General features: G+C 36.8%; 1 protein-coding gene across 1 annotated transcript in view; it reads right to left on the reverse strand.

Annotated features, from left to right (window-relative positions):
* LOC106877855 (proton myo-inositol cotransporter-like) overlaps positions 1-1,461 on the reverse strand; it is a 58,761-nt gene extending 57,300 nt beyond the window's left edge. Inside the window, exon 1 of the mRNA XM_089342053.1 lies at positions 868-1,461. Within this exon, the coding sequence (XP_089198179.1) occupies positions 868-1,264 (397 nt within the window). The 5' untranslated portion in view covers positions 1,265-1,461. The remainder of the gene's footprint in view (positions 1-867) is intronic.
* Positions 1,462-22,998: the final 21,537 nt, after the last annotated feature.

Raw genomic sequence — 22,998 nt, forward strand, 5'->3', positions numbered from 1 at the left:
AGTTTTGAAGAGTGCATTTGGATTGTAATCTATAGTGGAAGTGGCAAAGTTGCATATTCGGCATATTTTGCTTTATAAGTTCAATAAAGGCAACACCACAACAGAAAGTGCGAGGGATATCAACGTGGGGATCGGACAATAAGCGTAAGCCAGTTTCAACGGCAGTTCCAGAAATTCCGAGCCGGAAACTACAGCCTAGAAGACGAACCCCGGCTTCGACGATCTGTAGAGCTCGCCGAGAACGTCCTGCAAACCCTGATGGAACAAAATCTTCACGAACTAGCAGAGACACCATCGCTCGAAGAAAAACGACCAGTCTTGGTTTCAAGGCGAAAGGTGTTCTTTTATCAGAATAATGCTCAGCCACATACAGTGAGGATAACATTCCAAAGGCTGGAGCAGTTTGAATGGGAAACGATGCCTCACCCACCATATTCGCCGGGCATTCCCCCATCTGATTATCATTTGTTTTGCATTCTTCAAAATCAGTTTGGACGGAAAAAATATGAATTCTGTAGACGAGGTCAGAACAGTACTGGAGGAGTAGTTTTCGTCACGGACAAGTGAATTTTGGAAGAGGAACCTTGCAAGTCTACCAGATAGATCGAAGAACATTGTAGAAAATGAAGGAGAGAAGGGGGCCCTACGCTCAAGACGTCTGCATAAAAGTGGTCTTCCTGAATATAAAGAAGAGTGATAGAAAGGCGCATGTTCTTGTGCATCTGTGCACATATTTCGTGCATAGAATTCAGATGCGTTTCACAATAAAATAATCAAATACATACAGAGAGTTCAAGAAAAAATGTTACTCGTGGGAAAATCTGATGGCAAATTGAGATCAAGAATAAAAATATTGTTTCCTCTTACCGAATCCAAAACCAACCAGACATCGTCCAAACAGCAGCATATATTGGTTGACGGCACTTGCTGAAATAATAGCGCCAGCTAAATAGGAAATGCTACTCGCCATAACAGTTTTTCTTCGGCCAAAATTGTTGCTAATATGAAATCCAACAACGCACATAATTGCGGCCACGGGGAAAGGTCCAGATATAATCATCTCTTGCCAAATTGATGAAAGTTGCATGGTTTCTTTGACGAGATGCACAGCGCCTGACGTTGCACCAAAATCACATCCCATTGAGAAAAGCGACATTACTACTAGGACTGCCAGAAAATAGAGTCTTAACGACGTTTTTCTCTCCTCAAGCATTTCCTTATTCTGATTTACATTAAACATGCCTTTGGTTTGATTTTCGGCCATATCCGATTGAAATTATAACGTGTTTACTGTTCGAAAACAAAATGTAGTAATAAAAATTATGTAAACTAAAATTCGATACAATATTTCAAAAAAGACCAGGAAATGAAAAGTATATGAGATATTTCATTGGTAGTGATATACAACTATAGGTTATACAACTATAGGTTATATAACTATACGGTTATAGCAATACCTTTCAAGTGAGTTTATTCGAGTGTGACCGTTGAAATAGTTTTATGAACTGCGTAATTTCGTTTATGACGTGGTTTAATAACATAGGGCATTGCATAAATATGCTGTCTGGAGCAAATTTAAAGGTAGAATGCGTGTAGTGGAAGCAAAATGGGAAGCCTTTGCTCCAACACTCTCCATATTCCCATCGAGACACCCATCTCCTCCCGATAAACTACTTGCTTACCTTCTACTACACACAATCTGTCTTTAAATTTTCCTGCATAATGATCTGATACGTTAGACTCTTTTCAGTCCACTCTAAAGAAGGAGGCTGAATTTTTCCTACAATTTAGTGAACAACATCTGACAATATTATGAAGTAACTCCGAGCGCCTAGAAACAGTTGTCGGACTAGTAACATAATACCTTCTCTCCTCTAATTTTTTGAGTCTATATAATCTGAATAAGGTTATTTTTGTCAGAATTTTGTCAGCGAACAGGTCGCGGTCTCAAAGCGACGAAAATATTTTGACAAATTAAATTTAAATGTTGAAGTGAATCTAACGGATTTTGTGTGTTATTTTAAATGGCTTATAAACACCTTCCACGTTGCAATTGTTTTCGTTCCAGCACACGATCTCAGATCAGGTCACTTGCTATGCAAGTACATCTCCGTAATATATATATATATATATATATATATATATATATATATATATATATATATATATATATATATATATACATATACATATATATATATATTATCTTTTACTTGTTCCAGTCATTAGACTGAGGCCATGCTTGGGCACCGCCTATATACAGAATAAAAGATGTCTAAGTTAAGGCTTAAATATACTGGATCATCAAATTTGTCTGTAAAGAAATTCTTTTCTCGTTAATGAGATATTTCCAGCCAGTGCAAACAATGTGTTTCGACAGAGGCTGTTGCTTTTCTAAAACTTTTAACGATAAATGACAGCAAGTGCTGAGGCGGAATTAAAAAGAAGAAGGAACTAACCACGAAAGATAAAATAACAAGAATTGGCAGGCAGGAATTCATATCTGTTTCTGAGAAGAACAAAAGCGGGCTCGTAGCCTTGTTGGTGACAATTATATTGAATGTAATTACACCAAAGGACGTTCCTGCAAAGCATATCTACCCTGGTAATATCGAATTTTCATATAAGAACATTCTCTCTCTATTCCCTCCTCCTTTACAACTTAACTGCTTAGGAATTAGAACGAAAAAGAAAGAAAAAGCCATGAAATATGTCCCTAAAACTATCAACTACAAAATATGTCTATAACATAAAAGGCAGAAAACGTTCACAGACAACAAATGTAGGCTGTGCAAGACCAAAATTGAAGACATCAACCACATTATTGCCAACTGTGAGAGAATGTCTTCCAGATATTATCATTCCATGAGATATGATACAGTGGGCAGAACGATCTGGAACAGGATAGCAAAAAAAAAAAAAAAAAAAAAAAAAAAAAAAAGAAAAAAGAGAATACCTACAAACGAAGTCGACCATATTGAGACCGATGGGACAAAAGAATACTGATGGAACTTGAAAATTAAAACAGCCACCATGTTAAAACACAACCGACCAGGTATTGTTGTCTAGGACCACAAAAAAAAAAAAAAAAAAAGATATGATCAGTTTTGGAGATCAGTTGTTCCCCCCTAGAGGCGAATGTGGTTAGAAAAATACAAGAGAAAGAGGACATCTATGGACAATTGATAAGGAGTTTGCATATCCAGTACCCAAAATGCACTTTCAGTTTCATACGCATTATTATTGGAGCAACAGGATACATATCGACCCGTCTGGAGCAAAAGAATGGATGAACTTGGAATCCTGGGGGGACATTGCAAACCCTTAATTCATAAGCTACAAATGACCACGATATGTGGGACTATAAAAATCTGCAAGACCTTATTAAAAATTTAAAAGCTGACGGTTAAATCAAGATACTTCTCTTCACTGCCTTGCTACGAAATCCGTGGTCGGCCAAAATTTACTCAAAATTAGGAGAAAGAGAATACATACATACATACATAAATACATATACATACATACATAATACATAGTTGGCACTCCGTCGCTTACGACGACGAGGGTTCCAGTTGATCCGATCAACGGAACAGCCTGCTCGTGAAATTAACGTGTAAGTGGCTGAGCACTCCACAGACACGTGTACCCTTAACGTAGTTCTCGGGGATATTCAGCGTGACACAGTGTGACAAGGCTGACCCTTTGAATTACAGGCACAACAGAAACAAGAAGTAAGAGTGAGAGAAAGTTGTGGTGAAAGAGTACAGCAAGGTTCGCTACCATCCCCTGCCGGAGCCTCGTGGAGCTTTTAGGTGTTTTCGCTCAATAAACACTTACAACGCCCGGTCTGGGAATCGAAACCGCGATCCTATGACCGCGAGTCCGCTGCCCTAACCACTGGGCCATTGCGCCTCCACACATAATACATACATACATACATACATACGGCTGCTTTCAGTTTCCGCCTACCAAATCTAAAATCTTGTGCTTAGAAACAGAATTGGCTGTGCAAGTTCGTTGTTAAATCTGAATCGATCATTTTAAAATCAATATATGTGTAATTATAAAATTTAATGATTTACGTCATATAACACACACTTTTTTTGGAGTGGATAGGAGCCCAGTAATTGTTACCTTTACCGACACTTCAGCCTTGGTTGGAACGCTTTAAAATACTAATAAAAAAAGGGTGATGTTTTGAAAGATGCAAGATTTTGTGAATCCGTGCACATATTTCGTGCGCAAAATTCTGGTCGTGTTTCACAATAAAATAATCAAATATATACAGAAAGTTTTAGAAGAAATGTTATTGTTGGGAGTATCTCATGGCAAATTGAGATCAAGAATAAAAATATTGTTTCCTCTTACCGAATCCAAAACCAACCAGACATCGTCCGAACAGCAACATATATTGGTTAGCGCCAGCTAAATAGAAAATACTACTCGCCATAACAGATTTTTTTCGGCCAAATTTGTTGCTAATATGAGACCCAATTAAGCTCATAATGGAAGCCACAGGTAATGGCGCAGAAATTATCAACTGTTGTCTTATTGATGAAAGTTGCATTGTTTCTTTGATGAGAAGCACAGCGCCTGACGTCGCACCAAAATCATATCCTAATGAGAAAATCAACATTACTGCTATGACCGTCAGAAAATAGAGCCTTAACGACGTTTCCCCCTCCTCATGCGTTTCCTTATTCTGCTTTCCTCTTTCCATCGCTGTTTTCGCCTTGACTGATGTAAGTCACTCTCTCTCTGCTACTACCTTTTCCTCTGACTAATACTTTTTGCAACCTTCTCATTTTATCATATAATTCGCCCAACGCTCTTGGGGAGCACATTATAAATTTTTATTGAAATCCAATTAGCCTATTATTGAATTGGATGTTAGTATAACATGTATGCAAAGTTTCGTGAATATTGGTTTGCTGGTTTAGGAACTAAGGTGGTTACAGACTGACAGACAGACAGAAATTGTTATTCATATCTATCTATCTATCTATCTATCTATCTATCTATCTATCTATCTATCTATAGAGGTAAGATCCAAGGATCACGGTGTAGGAAATAAATGATTGCTTGATTGCTTGAAATGAGTTTCAAGCAATCCGTAGAAAATATAAGAAACAATTTTCAGGAACAATAGTAATTTATTGGTGCGGAAGGTTGGGAATTTTTCTTGTTTCGAGGTACGATAAGCTGAAAACAATTCTTTTATAGTTCACGGTTGGTAACCAGGGTTGCCTGGTATGCAAATAAAAATCCTCAAATTAAGGAATGGAATAGGTAAAAATGTATTTTGATTGAATCCTCCTAGTGTTTACATGGCTCTCCTAACGGAGAAACAAGCTCCTAACGGAGAAACAAGTGAAAAGAAAAAAGACAAAAGACACGCGCCCATAACTGGCACATGAAATTCCATTTGTGGTCCAAAATATAATTTTCAATGCATATAGAAAAAATTTACGAAAAGAAAACAAATAAATAAAATAATAAGTAGTGGGAGAATCTAATTCCAAAATGGTATCAAGAATAATAATTTTGCTTCCTCTTACCAAATCCGAAACCCACCAGCAATCGTCCAAACAGAAGCATATATTTGTTCATTGCACTCCCCGAAATAACAGCGCCAGCAAGATACGAAATACTACTCGCCATGCTAGTTTTTCTTCGGCCAAATGTGTTACTAATTTCAGAACCAATGATGGACACGATGGCAGCCCCTACACAGGGTACAGCAATAAACAGCTGTAGCCAAATGGTTGGAAGATGCATGGCTTCTTTGACGAGAAGTATAGCGCCTGACGAAGCGCCAACATCACATCCAAATGACAAAACCGACATTTGTGCCACGATCGTTAGAATATAGATATTCAAGAGGCTTTTTCCTTTTTTGGGAAACACCATATCCAAGTTTTCAAATCTATCTTTGTTTGGATTTTCGATCATTTCCAATCAGGAGCAGAGTAAATGCTTCTTTACTGTCAGTGTACAAAACAACAAATGAAAGTTATGGAAACCTAAATTCTTTTCATATTTAAGGACCTAAGAGATAAAAAAATCTGTCACGTATTTTGCCACGTAAAAATGGTTTCGAATTTTTGCACAAAGCCAGCATTTATTACCACGTAATAATAAAAGAAGCGTGTTTTATGTGTATGTGTATGTGTGGGGGTGGATGCGCGGGTTTAGTGGAGTCGTTTTTGCTGCAATCGCATAGACGGTATTTCCCCAGCTGTTTTCAGATAAAGCTGGTTTATCTGAAAGTAGCTGAGAAAGTAGGTGGTTTATCTGAAAGCCAACACAGAAGCCACTAGGTGGTCAATCGAACTACAAGAAATAGCAGCCAGGCTCGATCAAATCGCAATCTAATGTTTTAAATAAAGGATGGACGCATTGTAAAATCTTGTCTTTGATATAGAAACATATATGATAGCCATTGGTGGAACGCCTTTGGAGTCTGTTCAATGAAGGGCGACAGAATGTAAACATCAGCAACCATACATTTTTGTGGGTGGGGGTCTGGTGGAATGGAAAACGTTCACAAATGAATGTAAGGGAAATTAAAGTTAAACTGAAGACAAAAAGAAAATCAAATTTTGTTTTATTTCAATAATTAAGCTATGACCGGACACCTTTTACCCCATCATCCTCCCATTTTTCAGTTACTTCTAACATTATCTTGATGTGTTCTAAAAAGCCTCAAAAAAAAAAAAAAAAAGCAAAAAACAAAAGATAGCTGCATGAGACACTTGGAAGATCTGGGTTAAAAAAAACAGGATGGTCACGTTTGAAACGCTTAAAAAGTAGACGGGCATTTAGAATGATGTTTGTTTTCGCGCTGTCACCCATATATTTTGTTCATGGAATTCATGCAATGGTTCACAATATACACAAAGTTCTCCAATAAAACAACAAAAGAAAGACAACAAAATTCTACAATAAAAAACAAATAAAAATAAACGAACACTGTAAGTGTAAAGACTTGATGTTAAATTAAGAACAAGAATAATCAAATTACATTCTGCTTACCGAATCCGAAACCCACCATAAATCGTCCACAAAGAAGCATATATTGGTTCACTGCACTCCCGGTAACAATAGATCCAACAAGATACGAAACACTGCTCGCCATAATTGTTTTTCTTCGGCCAAATTTGTCGCTGATTTTGGCGGCAATTATGGAAATAATGACAGCGATAGGTAAAGGTCCAGCCATGACTAACTGTTGCCAAGTGGTTGAAAGATGCATTGCATCTTTAACGAGAAGTACAGCCCCTGAAGACGCTCCCAAATCATATCCGACTGACAAAACCGATAACTGGGCTATTGTTGAAAGAAGATAGATTATGAAGGAGGTCTTTTTCGCTGATCCTAATAATTCATCATTCAGGATATATTCCTCCTTAGACGATTCTTTATCTGCATTTATACTTCTGCCTTTGATTCGATTTTCGGCCATTTTCGATCAAAATAAATATTTGTTTACTGTCAGAATACAAGTTATAGAAATGAAAGTTATCTAAGCAAAAAAATCGCCTAATAATTGAGAGAAAAGAAAAGGGGGAAAATATGCAGTTATCATTACCTCCTTTTCTCTTTTCTTTTTTTTTACTCTTTCTTCGATCTTTTATCTGTCGCTCTCAATTTTTTTTTGCCTAATCTGACTATTACTTTTACTCTTTTCCCTTTATCTCTTTCCTCTATTCACTCAGATCTCCCCCCCTTGTTTGTTTGTTCGTTTGTTTGATTCTTTCTTTCCTTCTTTCTTCCTTCCTTCCTTTCTTTCTTCTCGTCCCCTATCTTTCGCTCCCTCTAAGCTCTATCATCTATTGGTTATCGCATTCTCTTACCTCCCACTCCCGTCATCCTGTTAATGCCTATCTCTGACTTTGACCCTCTCTTCGCTTTAATGTCGGATTTTGATAAACTATCTATAGAAATGAATTTCTCTGATAAATCAAAAAAACAGAATTCATCACTCACTAATATGAACTGATTACATAACACACGGCCAATGAATGCCAATATGTGACAGCAAATATTTACGAAATTTTGATGTTGTTTAGATCTCATCGGTATTTTCTAACCTTTTATATATCCGTCACGCACGTGCTCACACACACACACACACACACACACACACACACACACACACACACACACACACAATGCATAACAATTTTGTGTTTCTGTAAGGCACCCCACATACCCCCGATGAAACAACACATAACGACATTCAAAATATTTTTCAGTATCAAGAGTGTTTTTTCTCCCCCACTCTGCGTATGTATGTATGTATGTATGTATGTATGTATGTATGTATGTATGTATGTATGTATCCATCCATCATCTATCTATCTACCTACCTACCTATCTGTCTGTCTGTCTGTCTGTCTGTCTGTCTGTCTGTCTGTCTGTAGTTGTTAGATGAATAATTCGTTTTTCTCCATTTATTATAATCCTTATAATTCAACCACAATTTTAACCCATCACTGTTCATGATTTCCTGCCGAAAAATCTCAGGGTCTTGACTCGAATAATTCATCAATCCCTCGTAGACTGTCGGCGAGCGACTGTTAAAGGTAATAATTTGAAAGTACTATATCAGGAAAATTACGGGTGACTCCGGAAGAACTTCCCAACCGAGCACTTGAATAGCATTTTTATCAAATAAGCGACTTTGGGGTGAGCGTTGTCGTGGTCAAGAAGCACATCGGATCGTTTTAGCTGGACTGCCTCGTTGAGCTGGTGCATTTACTGAACGTAAAACATTGCATTGGCAGTGTGGTTGTCTTCAAGCATTTCATAGTGGATTAGTCCTTTCCGTGGAGGCGCAATGGCCCAGTGGTTAGGACAGCGGACTCGCGGTCATAGGATCGCGGTTTCGATTCTCAGACCGGGCGTTGTGAGTGTTTATTGAGCGAAAACACCTAAAACTCCACGAGGATCTGGCAGGGGATGGTGGCGAACCCTGCTGTACTCTTTCACCACAACTTTCTCTCACTCTTACTTCCTGTTTCTGTTGTACCTGTAATTCAAAGGGCCAGCCTTGTCACGCTGAATATCCCCGAGAACTACGTTAAGGGTACACGTGTCTGTGGATTGCTCAGCCACTAGCACGTTAATTTCACGAGCAGGCTGTTCCGTTGATCGGATCAACTGGAACCCTCGACGTCGTAAGCGACGGAGTGCCTAGTCCTTTCCAATTTAACGAAAGGCAGATCATTGTCTTGTGGGGATGCTCTTCTGACTTGCTTCAAGGTGTTGCTAGTTTTTCAGGGCTCAGTCATTCTTTCCTCGACGTAAAGACATTATTTCTCATCGCTGGTAACGATGTAGTATATAAATCTCTGTGTCCATGAGTAGCCTGGTGTCGATCGAGCAAACTGACGACAAAAGAGGAACGCTGATGCGTGTGTCCTTTTTGTTCAGAATGTATGGCATTCAAGCACCGAGTCTTGAGACCTCAATTGGAGGTGACGGTCGATGGTATTAAAAGAGCATCTGACCTACCGGCTAATTCCTCAGTGGATTGATGCGATCCTCGTGGATGAGCTCGCTCAATCGATCCTCATCGAACTGAATAGATCGGCCGTGATGTGGAGAGTCTCATCCTTGAAGTGTGAAAACCATTTCTGTGCAATTCTTTCAATAATAGAGCATTCTCTGTACACAACACAAATGTCGCGAGCGACCTTGGCAGTTTTGGAACCTTGACCGAAAGCGATGAACACAACACAGTAGAACACAACACAGCCCGGTCCGTGAATCGAACTCACAACCTCGCGATTCTCAACCCTACACTCTAACCGCTGAGCCATGCACCTTCACTTTCACACACACATACACACACACACACACACACACACACACACACACACACACACACACGTATGAGTGTGTGCGTGTGCCTGTGTGTTTATCGCAGAGTAATCTTACGTTTAGATGGTAGCATAGAATGTGTTGTTTTATCTCCAATTTCTTGTCGTTAAGAAAGATAATATCTCGGGTCAGATGTTTTTTTTTTACTACACGTGTAATGCTTCCCATGGGCGTTTGAAATTATACACAAATTCGATCATGTTTTAGCATCTTTTAACAACTCCAGGTTTTTTTTTTTTTATTCATCAGGTATTTTTTAAAAAAGTATTTCTTGCTTTAGTATGGCAAAAGAATCATTTCCAAAATGTGATGCTGGTAAAGCTGTCATTTAATCACTGCCATATTGAGGCTGATAATGAACAGGTGAAAAGAACGGCGTGTGGATTGTACCGAACAACTAATTAATAAAGGCGTGCCGTTTAAATTAATTATAAACAACAGCATCAAACACTTGTGACCTTAAAGTAGTTGTATGCTGTCAACTTAATGTGACAGTCCCCTGAAGGGAATAATACTACTGTTGGTTAGGCCTAGGAAGCTGCACCGCTTCCTGTCGGCCTTGACACATTTCCTGTGTCCTTATGTTTACAAGGGGGAGACAAGCACCTCCACCCAGCTAAGCCTGCATCCAGAGACATGTTTCTGAGTCTTTGCTCGTCATCAGTCTGGAGTAGCATGACTTGCTAGTCGAAGATGCCTATCAAGCTCTTGTAAACATATAATAATTCTAGTGAAATACATTCACTGATTTCAAATTTAGAAATAATACATTTCTAAATCTCTCATAGAGATTTATGCAGTAGTATTATTCCCTTCAGGGGACTGTCACATTAAGTTGACAGCATACAACTACTTCATCGTATCACTACTGCATAAATCTCTATGAGAGATTTAGAAATGTATTATTTCTATTTTTGAAATCAGTGAATGTGTTTCACTAGAATTATTATATGTTTACGAGAGCTTGACAGGCATCTCCAACTAGCAGGCCATTGCTACTCCAGACTGATGACGAGCAAAGACCCAGAAACATGTCTCTGGATGCTGGCTTAGCTGAGTGGAGGTGCTTGTCTCCCCCTTGTAAACATAAGGACACAGGAAATGTGTCAAGGCCGACAGGAAGCGGTGCAGCTTCCTAGGTCTAACCAGCAGTAGTAGTATTCCCTTCAGGGGACTGTCACATTAAGTTGACAGCATACAACTACTTCATCGTATCACTACTGCATAAATCTCTATGAGAGATTTAGAAATGTATTATTTCTAAGCTTGTGACCTTACTTCTTCACAGAAAAGTCTTTGATGCCACATTTCATTCATGACCGTTGTAATCGTTACACTCCGCGAAACGTATGTTGTATTTTAGTTGCTGTCAGTAAACGGTTTTTATAAGTATCTTGCTCAACCTAACTCACCGTTTTAACCACAAAAATTGCATTCGTTAACCTAATTCTTTTAATGAATACTTGTGGGAACCGTGAATATTTTACGGAATTGATGGTAAACTAACTGGGTTATTTCTGAAAAGTTTATCCAAAATATCTGAAAGCGTAGCCTGTGTTGTGTCTGTATTAAAGGATAGTCGATCGTCTGCTATTCATTGAAAAGTGAAGGAAATTGGAATACGATGATTAATGCACTTTATCTATACACTTTATGTACTTTATGCATAATTTTATAGGCTTAATACATAGCACTCTCCCTCTTTCTCTCTCATTCTTCATCTTACCTTTTTTCTCCCTCCTTTTTCTTTCGCATTTCGCCTTCAATGTGAAAGCGTTACAGACGGACTAAGTAACGAACTTAATTAAAAGAAATAAAATTACACATTTCACTCACCACCACCTCTTCCTCCAACTGCTCTCCCATCCCCATACCTCCTCCCTTCCCCATCTCTCTTTTCCCCTTTCTTCTCCTCCCCCTTCAACTAACCACGTGGAAGTGTTACGGATGGGCTAATTAACGGAGTGACAAGTAGAATTATTGTAATACTGGACAGAATTCTTCTTCAACCAAGCTATATAACCCTTCATAATATTTTCTGTTTTTTGGAATTTTCAGAAAATTTTTATGAATTTGTGTTTTACGCACGGGAATTCATACAGTTATGATCCCCTAACAAAATTTTGTGTGTGTGTGACTTAAGGGCTATTTAGCTGTTATTTTTAGTACATCTCACGACCATTTCTTATCCCCCTCGTTTGTTTGTCACTCTGACGTATTGATGTTTTTCAAAATCTTCCTTCCCATAATCACATGTAATGGTCTATTGATGGAATTTAACCCCAAAATTCGGACTGTCCATATTTTAAACTGTGATATAAAACAAAATATTTCGAAATTATAAAGAAAAAAAATCGAAAAATTAATTAAAAAAATGTATGTATATATATATATATGTATATGATATATAAACATATATATATGATATATGATATATATATATATATATATATATATATATATATATATATATATATATATATATATATATATATATATATATATGATATATATATATATATATATATATATATATATATATATATATATAGTTTAGTTGAGCTAGAGGTTAAAAAATAACTATTTAAAGGATAGAAGTATCCATTACACTACCGGTATATTACCTATAGTTAACCATGGGCATACATTTGCAAACATATGTTTATAAGTTATTGGTAAAGACAAGGATAAACATGGGTTTATCAAGAATCAAAATTTAAAGAAAACAGAAAATGGAGAAGTACTGATGGACAACAATTAACTTACATTAATTGTTATTTATTAACTCAATGCAAATAGACTGCATCCCACCTAACAGCTGTTTCTGCTTCCAATGTTGTATGGAATTTCCATTGATATGCAAAAATATGTAAAAAAATATTAATCATATTTGGTAGTGAAGCCTATCTGAAAGAAGGAGCTTCATCGGAGTGAAGAACGAATAAAGAGCATATTTTTATTGTTATTTTAAGATCAACTTACTATAAAATTACTTTTAAAATAAGCTTTTAATTTTCTTATGTTTTGACGGATACTTTCTAGGACAATACTCTATGCAAAACCAAAAATATGGTGCCCGAGTCTTAATACCGACTTGTTGTCTCTTGAGGTTTCTGGGTAAGACGTGGAGTCAACTTGTACAAATACAAAGCAAAAGTCAAACATATAATAATAATAATAATAATAATAATAATAATAATAATAATAATAATAATAATAATAATAATAATATAATAAACAGACACGACAGAGCTGGGACCTATATACACTGGAAGCTATGCCAATAATAAACAGACACGTCAGAGCTGGGACCTATATACACTGGAAGCTATGCCAACACTATGGAATAACAACAGAAAGAAGATGGTATAAACACACGCCAGAAAAGGTCACAGAAAACGAGAAAGCAACCATACTCTGGGATATGCCAATACACACAGATAGAGAAATTAAGGCAAATAGACCAGATATAGTTGTCAAAGATCATGAAGAAAAAAAATGCTTTCTAATTGATGTATCAATACCAGCAGATGACAACGTTTCTCTAAAAGAAATGGAAAAACTTTCAAAATACAAAAACCTGGAAATAGAGGTAACTCGAATGTGGAATCTAAAAACAGAAACAATTCCTATCATAGTAGGTGCCTTAGGTATAATAAAAAAAATATTCAGACAAATACATAACAAAAACACCAGGACTTACAAATATATATAACACAGAAAATTGCACTACTGGGTACTGCACACATTCTACGCAAAACACTTTCAATACAGTAAACATAAGAGCACCACAGCAAACCACAGCACATACCCAAGGCGCACAGAGCTGCGCTCGGTAGTGAAGTGAAAGCACGTTATAAAAATAAAACTACTGAACAATAATAATAATAATAATAATCAAGAATCCAGAAATTAAGAATCCACAAGAACAATGAAAGGAAACTATGTTCTAATGTAAGCCATCTCAGGAAAATCTCTTTTTCTCTTTTTTTTTAAATTGTTTCAGCTCATGAGCTGTGGCCATGCTGGGGCACCGCCATTTGGTGTTGCTACACAATTCTACTTCACGAATTTTACCTCAGGAATTGACATTTGGTGCATGAGAGAGTTTGATGCAGCAGCTCTCATCTGCACCTCCTGCCGTGAAGTTGGTTCATCTGGGACACCTGACAGAAAGAGGTCCAGCCTCATCTTGAAGACACCTACATCCACCGCATGCAGGTCTCTCAGGTCCTTCGAAGGAAATTGGAGTATAAAAAAGAAAATCTTCCTTCAGATACACCGCCACAGTAACACGTGCGTGACAATATAAACACATGGATTGCAATATTTCTATACGAAAAGTGTAAATTTGTGAGTAGAATTTTGATTACATATACATCCATATTCATACAAGAACTCTCTCTCTCTCTCTCTCTCTCTCTCTCTCTCTCTCTCTCTCTCTCTCTCTCTCTCTGTATATATATATATATATATATATATATATATATATATATATATATATATATATATATATATATACATATATATATGTGCACATTGCTGTCTCTTCTCGGTCTCTCGCTTACATATCAATAATAATTATGAATACGAAAGAAACATTGGAACCTCCCTCATATACATCCATATTCATATAAAACCTCCCTCCCCCTCTCTCTCTCTCTATATATATATATGTGTGTGTGTGTGTGTATGTGTATGTGTATATATATATATATATATATATATATATACACACATACATATATGCACATTGCTGTCTCTTCTATATATGTATGTATGTATGTATGTATGTATACAAGGAGAGAGTGTGTGCGTGTGTGAGTGAATGTTAGGTTGTGTGTGTCTGTGTGTGTGGTGTGTTTCTGTCTATTGGCAGTAAAATACATTGTTACCAGCTCGTAGCTTCGAGATTTCGAGAGCGTGATTATATTTTTGAATGACATTGTAGGGTAGGCGTGAGAGGCCAGACCTGGCCGGTTTAAACATGAAACAGGTAGAATATTTGAGCTTGATATGCTGGTTTAAATGCTAAAGGGCGAAACCAGAAACTTAAATATTTTCTAATTAATTTATTTTATTTAATTATTCTCTCAACGGCATATTTTAATGTCTTTTGCGAAGGCGATGTGCTGGCACAATGGTTAGTATCGGAATACATGCCTTACCATATTTGTCCTGAGTCTATACCTTCTGAAGTCAAATCCCGCCAAGGTTAACTTTACGTTTCATTTCTTCGGAGTACGAGTCAAGGAATGGTTTCAATGATTTCGACTAATCCCGCATCCTCCTCTCAAAAATGTCGGCCTTGTGCATAAAGAAGAAAACATTGTAATGCCTTTGTTATTTCATTTTTATTTTCATTACTAGAACACCTATTGTTCCTCCGTCCCATATAATGGTAGTCTAACAAATCACACAAATAGCCAGTCTTTTACCCTTTTGAACATCTTTTGAAGCAACTTTGACACATTTTCGTCTTCGAAACTCGATGTTCTGTGATATTTGTTTTTGCATACCTGAATTCGATCTGGTTCTATATACACTATCCATTCGATCCTTCGTTATAGAAAGTGACCTTCGAGCCACAGGTATTCTACCTTTTGTACTACCATTACCCTCGTATGCACTCGTCCAAGACGCTTTCTTCTTTTTTGGCGAAAGAATCCGTACTTCTTTTCCAATAGGCGTATCTGCGTCTTTACTCTTCTCACGAACATTTTCGTTTTTGACTGGCTCAAGAACGTTCTCCATAATGGAAGATTTCGGCGATGTTTCGGATTTAAAGGAATACTTCCTCGAAATGTTTTCAAACAAAATTTCTTCTTTTTGAGAAATTTCCCCAATCGATAACCGTAGGCTAGACGAACTTCTGTGGAATATATAATCACTGGAACGTGTTTGCGTGCTTTCCCGTCGTACTGGGTTTGGTGGTAAAATAATACGCGATGTTCTTTTGAGAGACAAAGGTTTTTCTAGACAGAGTGTATTTCTAAATGATTTTCCTTTTTCCAGCTCTAATTCTTGGCGTCTTTCATAAAGAAGCTCATCGAAACAGCTTGATCGTCTTGTTGGAAAAGGCGACCTGGAAACTGACGACTTGGTAAGTGATGAAACTGCAGTTTCTGATTCCGAGTAGTCTCCAGATTTTGTTGCAGTGGACGGTTGTCGTCTGAATATTTGTGTAGGGGGTTCAGCAGGTGAGGCTTCACCTGTACGTGTAGCAGGTACATAAGTCTGAACAAATGCTTCGCTTAAAGATGGGGATCGATCTTCGGTTTGACAATTCTTTGTTGCTTTAGGGATCATCTCAATTTCCGGTGAAACAGGTATTGTTAGATCATTCACCGTGACTAATTCTTCAATAGGATAAGAAAGTATGGTTTGGATGGTTTGTTGCTCTTGCTCCAGATTTAAATACGTTAGAACTGTCTGTGTGGCTACATTTACATGCAACATCGGAGAAGTCGTACACGATATCGCTTCTTCCAAATAAAACAACTTTAAAGCTAAGTTATACTCTTTCTCAGCATCAAATTCTTCATCACCATTTGCAATACCAGCCCAGTGAGCTCTGTTGTTGAGCATCCCATCATATAAAGGCTCCAATTCTTCATGCAGTTCTGAAAAAGATTTATAAATCATTGTACACACAAAATCAATAAAACCAACTTGCATTTGAGGTATTTCGTGTATATTATTGCGATCCATTAACGGCAACAGAGGAATATCAGAAGCTGTTTCCATGTCTCCTTGTGTAAAGAATTCATTAGCTATTAACATGGCTGTCATTTTTTGAAACTCCCATGGCTTGGTAATAGCTATAAGATCAGCTGCAGTCATCATCATGCTAATTAATAATTCAACGCTTTCTTGAGACTCAAAGGTTTTGTTACCGTCTTCGATTTGTTGCCTAAAAAGGTTTCTTTTCTCAAAATAAAGTACGAGGTCTGTAGCAAGAATTGCTTTCTCGATAAATTTGAGACCCTGCCGATATTTTTCAGCTGAAATGTTTCGAAAAATATTTGTATCTTCATTTTCCAATATCATGATACTTCGATTTATATGATGGCATTCCATGATAGACGTATTGTAGAGAGTAGCAAGAGGCGATGCTGTATTCACTTGGAACGCATTATTGGTTCCTCTGTGATCAATGTCATGAAACAAGCAAGCTACTAGCAGACATACTAGTTCAAATTCTTTGAAATATATTTGTAATCTACCGGTGGTCAACATACTAAACATTGCTTGAGTAACATTGACAGCATGCTGCCAATTATGGTAGGGGACAGGACGATAGTTTTTTTTCACGGTTAGTATCCATCTGTACAAATTAAACTTGGATATCTTCAATGAATTTAGAGCGTTCATTTCTAGAAACATAAGAGCACTCAATATAACCTGTTCATTTTCTAAGTATAAAAAACTAATAAAATCGTAGGAGTAAAGTTTATAGTAACTTGTTGTCCGAATGTCTTGATGTTGCATCTCATAAGCTTCTTCTTCTCCGCAAGTCGAGTGAAGCTGAAGCAATTCGTATGCGACATCATGGCTGGATACTATTTTATTGCAACTTTTGTACAAATGGTTGTTATAAATCGCTAGTCCGCAAAAAATGGCAAATGTCTCCAACATATTAATGTCATTTTCACTGAAGATATCAATCGTCTTCCTGAGAAACATCATATAACCAATTACAGTATTGCAATTAGCGTGTATTGTCACGCAAATTATCCAATTTTGTATATCACCTTCCAATGTGATTTTGGTTTTCCTTTTGGTTCTATCATATGAATTACTCAGGCTGACTACATTCACCATGCTAGCACTATTCATATTTCGTTCAATAAGTGATACAAACCTCGGGTCTATAGGTGCATCTTTCACTTTAGTGTCTCCCTTCAAAAATTGTAAAACGTTCGCTGACTTGGTCAGTTGACTTGAATCGTCTGCATTATCACTTAAATAGATGCTGATATTATCACAGTCCAGCATTTTCATGGCGTATTGAAGAATTTCAGATACTAGCTTCTGGAAATGTTCTCCATTTCTCGAAAAACACCGACTGAGTTTCAATAACATTTGATGCCGTTTGTTTTCTCCTTGGGCAGCTTTAAAGAAACGATCGTTGTTGAGATTCAGAGCACAAATTTTCGAAAAACATTCGAATAAGTTTTCATCAGTAGAATCAAAATTATCTTCATTTAATTTATTCAATGCTTTAACTACTCCTATCACACGACCGTTTTTATCGAAAACTGGTACTGAAAGAATCGATCTAATTTGATAGTCAGTCTCTCCCATATTTTTCTGAACGCGTGGATCACGCCATGCTTCTTTAATATTTACTAAACATTCGTTTTCCGCTACGAAACCAACAATTCCTTTGCCAAATGGTAGATGAATTGTGTCTCCTTCTATATTATCTATTTCGCCAAGTTGAGATCTAGTTGCAACATTGCTGGTTCTCGAAATAAGAAATCGTTTTTTACCAAATCCTTGGGTCAAAAGAAGGCTCGTTTTATGACAACGAAGCAAAATGCAGGCGCTTTGAAGAATTTTTTTAGTAACTCTCGTTGAATCAATGTCTGAGTGAACCAATTTGAGTATATCTCTGAACAAATTCATCTTACGAGCAGGTAACTCTGGTTCGGTGTCTTTATCAAGATATACATTTATATCTTGTTCGAGAGACAGTATACTCAAAAATTTTAGGGCAGTTTTTGATAAAACTCTAAGTTTCGAAAAATCGGTTGCTATTTCTTCCATGCCGTGTTCTGAAAGCCAATTATCAACGAATTGTGGGTTGTCATCAAGGAATTGTCTTATGTCTTCTTCTGTCAGATCTGTAGACATTATTTTTTTTTAGTTTATTATTGAAGCAGCTGACAAAATTCTATCGACACGAAGAAACGAAATCTTTTTTACTCACGTATTCCTTTCTATCTATCTATCTATCTATCTATCTATCTATCTATCTATCTATCTATCTATCTATCTTCATTTATATATATATATATGTGTGTGTGTGTGTGTGTGTGTGCGTGTGTGTGTGTGTGTGTGTATACATGCCTATCTATCAATGTATCTATCAATCTCTCCATTTTGGCCTAATTTTCCTTTTTTAGTTTCATTTCTTTCTTTCTCTCTTCCTCTTCCTCTCTCTTTCCTCTCCCTCTTCTCTCTGACTAAATTTCCTCCTCATCCCCCCATTCTTTCTCTTACACATTTCTTTAAAAGCTTAGACATACCACTTTTACTACTAAAACACTCCACTCATTTATGATATCAACCTAACTATGACGTAATATTACGAGATTAATAATGGTTTCACATTTTGGCACAGGGCCGGTAATTTCGGGCGAGTGGGCAAATCGATTACATCGAAAACTGGAGCTCAACTGGTAGTTATTCTATCGATCCCGAAAGGATGAAAAGCAAAGTCGACCTCGGCGAAATTTTAAACTTAGAACGGAAAGACGGACGAAATGCCACTAATCTTTTTGTCCGGCGTACTATCAAGTTCTGCCAGTTTGCCACTCCTATTACGAGATTAATAATAAGATTTATTGAGTTGTAAAGCTTCAGGCTTAATGGAGACCGGTGAGATTGTTTTATGTTCCTGACATACCATATTCAGTTAACAATATGCCGTCGTTCTTGTTGCAGCTGTTGTTGCTGTTGTTGTTGTTGGTCTTGATTGAGCAGACCAATATTCAAAGGCGTCCCGGAAATGATTATCCTGTTTGCTTTTTTATTTTTTGTTTGGTTTTATCCAGGACTTTTTTTTTACATCACGTGTCCTTTTCTGTAAATCATTAAAGTGTGATTTGGGGGATATTTGATCTGCTATTTCTAGCGAGTCGAGCTAGCATAGTGAGGCTTCCTTGCTACGTCATTCAGTAGTGCATATGTATATGTGTATGTGTATGCATGTGTGATTGTAAGTATGTGTGACTGTAAATATATTCATATCTATCTATCTATCTATCTATCTATCTATCTATCTATCTATCTATCTATCTATCTATCTATCTATCTGTCTGTCTGTCTATCCGTCTGTCTATCCAAACTCATCTATCTCTCCGTCTGTGCGTTTGTCCGTTCGTCCGTCTGTCCGTCTGTCCATCTGTCCATCTGCCCGTCCGCCCGTCTGTCTTCCTATAAGGATTTCTGGAGCAACGTTGTTCGACAGGATGCGTAGTTCGGAGTGCAGAGTGAGTCTCTCCAGGTCACGCCTCAATGTTCTCTACATTGGGAGATCATAGCTTCTGTACTACAGACATGTGATTAGAACGCCGCAGGAAAGAACCACAAGACAGATTCTTCAAACCGAGCGAACGGACAGAAGACCTAAGGATAGACCAAGAACAAACTAGTTGGATGATATCCATAGTTGGTTACACTTAGGAATCCAGCAGGAAAGTATAATGACAGTTGCTTCTGGTAGGTCCCTATGGAGGAGGTGTCTGACAACTCACCCAGGAAACGCGGACAAAGGGGATGGATGTATGCATACATACACACACAAATACATGCATACATACATACATACATGCATGCATGCATACATACATACATACATATATAAATCAAGGGCTTATATACCCCACTATTAGACTCACCCGGGAAAAGCGGACAAAGGGGATACATACACACACATACTACATACATACTTGCATACATACATAAATACATACATGCATACATACATGCATACATACATACATACATACATACATATATACATACATACATACATACATATATGTCAAGGGCTTATATACTCCATTGTTAGACTATTTTCTTTTATTTTTTAACTTTTTTATTTCCAGTTTTCCCTTTTATAATTTATGACACCACGGTCAGGGTACCGTGAAGTCTTGTATAAAACAAATGGAAAACGACCTTTTATTTGGAAAAGAAGAAAGAAAAAGAGAAAGCAAAACAAAAACAAAATCATAATCTTCTATATATATATATATATATATATATATATATATATATATATATATAAATGAGAATGTATGTCTGTGTGTCTGTGTGTGTATGTGTGTGTGTGTGTGTGTGTGTCTGTGTGCTTCCCTAAAACTCGAGAACTATACAACCAATTTCATTCAAATTTTGCACATGCCTTACTTAGGGTCCCGGTTGTGTTTTAGTCAAAGAAAAAAAAACGTTTAACTTCTTGCATAGTTCGAGCCCACAGCAACATAATATCTCCTCCACTATTTAAGTATCACGTGTCGAAAGTGAAACAAAAGCACTCATGTCGTGCACAAAATATCTAAAATGTCTGAAGCTGCTGAGAGTGGATTTTAACACTTTGCTTTTATATATAAAAAGTTGTTGCTAATAATATTAACAAGTCAAAGATGCCATCAGTATATGTTTTTTCTCAACCCGAACAGAATGAGCTGTAGGCCAAGTGTCATGTTGCGAACATGTATGCACTTTTCACGCAGCAAATCTAAGAAATGTTGCCAGAAGGCCTGTACACATTCACAATACCATAAAAGGTGTGATACAGTCTCCACCTCAAGTTGACAAAAAGTGCACAGGTTGCTTTCGGCCAATCTAATCTTGAATAGTACAGAATGAGTTGCTAGAATATTGTGTATAATTCTGAACTGGAACCATCGTAGTTTAGTATCTGTTGTTGTCTTTATACATAATAAAAATATTTTTCTCCATTCCAGTTAAGCAAGCATACACTCTTCCCATTTGTGTTTGAATATTAAACAAGCATCAACATTGTTTAAAACATAGTTGTATCGTTTGGTTCCTTTCTTAACAGACATGAGCTTTCGGATAGCCGTATTATCCTCTAAATGCTGGAAAGCAGTAGGTTTGCTTATTTAAACTTTGTTTGGTAGCCTTTAATAGCCCTGATAAGCCCATTATACTGGAGAAAATTTGTATCTAGTTAAAAAAAAAAATTCTGGAATTCTTCAGGGTGCGGTAAGATCCATTTAAATTGAAACTATTTTCTTTAGTCATTGTGCGGTGATCGCTTATAAGCTGTAAGCTTATAAAATCATGTATAATACATAACAAAAACACCAGGACTTAGAAGTATATATAACATACAGAAAATTGCACTACTGGGAATTGCACACAACCTACACAAAACACTTTCAATACAGTGACCATAAGAGCAACACAGCAAACCACAGCACATACCCAAGGCACACAGAGCTGCGCTCGGTAGTGAAGTGAAAGCACGCTATAAAAATAAAACTACTGAACAATAATAATAATAATAATAATAATAATAATAATAATAATAATAATAATAATAATAATAATAATTATAATAATAATGATAATAATAATAACACTATGGAATAACAACAGAAAAAAGATGGTATAAACACACGCCAGAAAAGGTCACAGAAAACGGGAAAGCAACCATACTCTGGGATATGCCAATACACACAGATAGAGAAATTAAGGCAAATAGACCAGATATAGTTGTCAAAGATCATGAAGGAAAAAAATGCTTTCTAATTGATGTATCAATACCAGCAGATGACAACGTTTCCCTAAAATAAATGGAGAAACTTTCAAAATACAAAGACCTGGAAATAGAGGTAACTCGAATGTAGAATCTAAAAACAGAAACAATTCCTATCATAGTAGGACTTACAAATATATATAACATACAGAAAATTGCACTACTGGGCACTGCACACATCCTACGCAAAACACTTTCAATACAGTAACCATAAGAGCATCACAGCAAACCACAGCACTTACCCAAGGCACACAGAGCTGCGGTCGGTAGTGAAGTGAAAGCACGTTATAAAAATAAAACTACTGAACAATAATAATAATAATAATAATAATAATAATAATAATAATAATAATAATAATAATAATAATAATAATAATAATAACATGCAGATAGAAATTCATAAGCTTTATTAATGCATCACAGCATATATTTCTACACCGTACACCGAATGACGGTATGGAGTATTAAAACATAATTTAAAATTTATGGCGGTTCAGATTTGGGAACAAAGAACAGGACAGTGGAGACGTGCAAGGAAACCGAACGAAAACAAACATAGAGGGTCATTAGACCAGAACGAGAGGAAAATA

This window comes from Octopus bimaculoides, chromosome 25 (assembly GCF_046866305.1).
Source record: "Octopus bimaculoides isolate indiv1 chromosome 25, ASM4686630v1, whole genome shotgun sequence".
In the NCBI taxonomy this organism is placed as follows: Eukaryota; Metazoa; Mollusca; class Cephalopoda; order Octopoda; family Octopodidae; genus Octopus; species Octopus bimaculoides.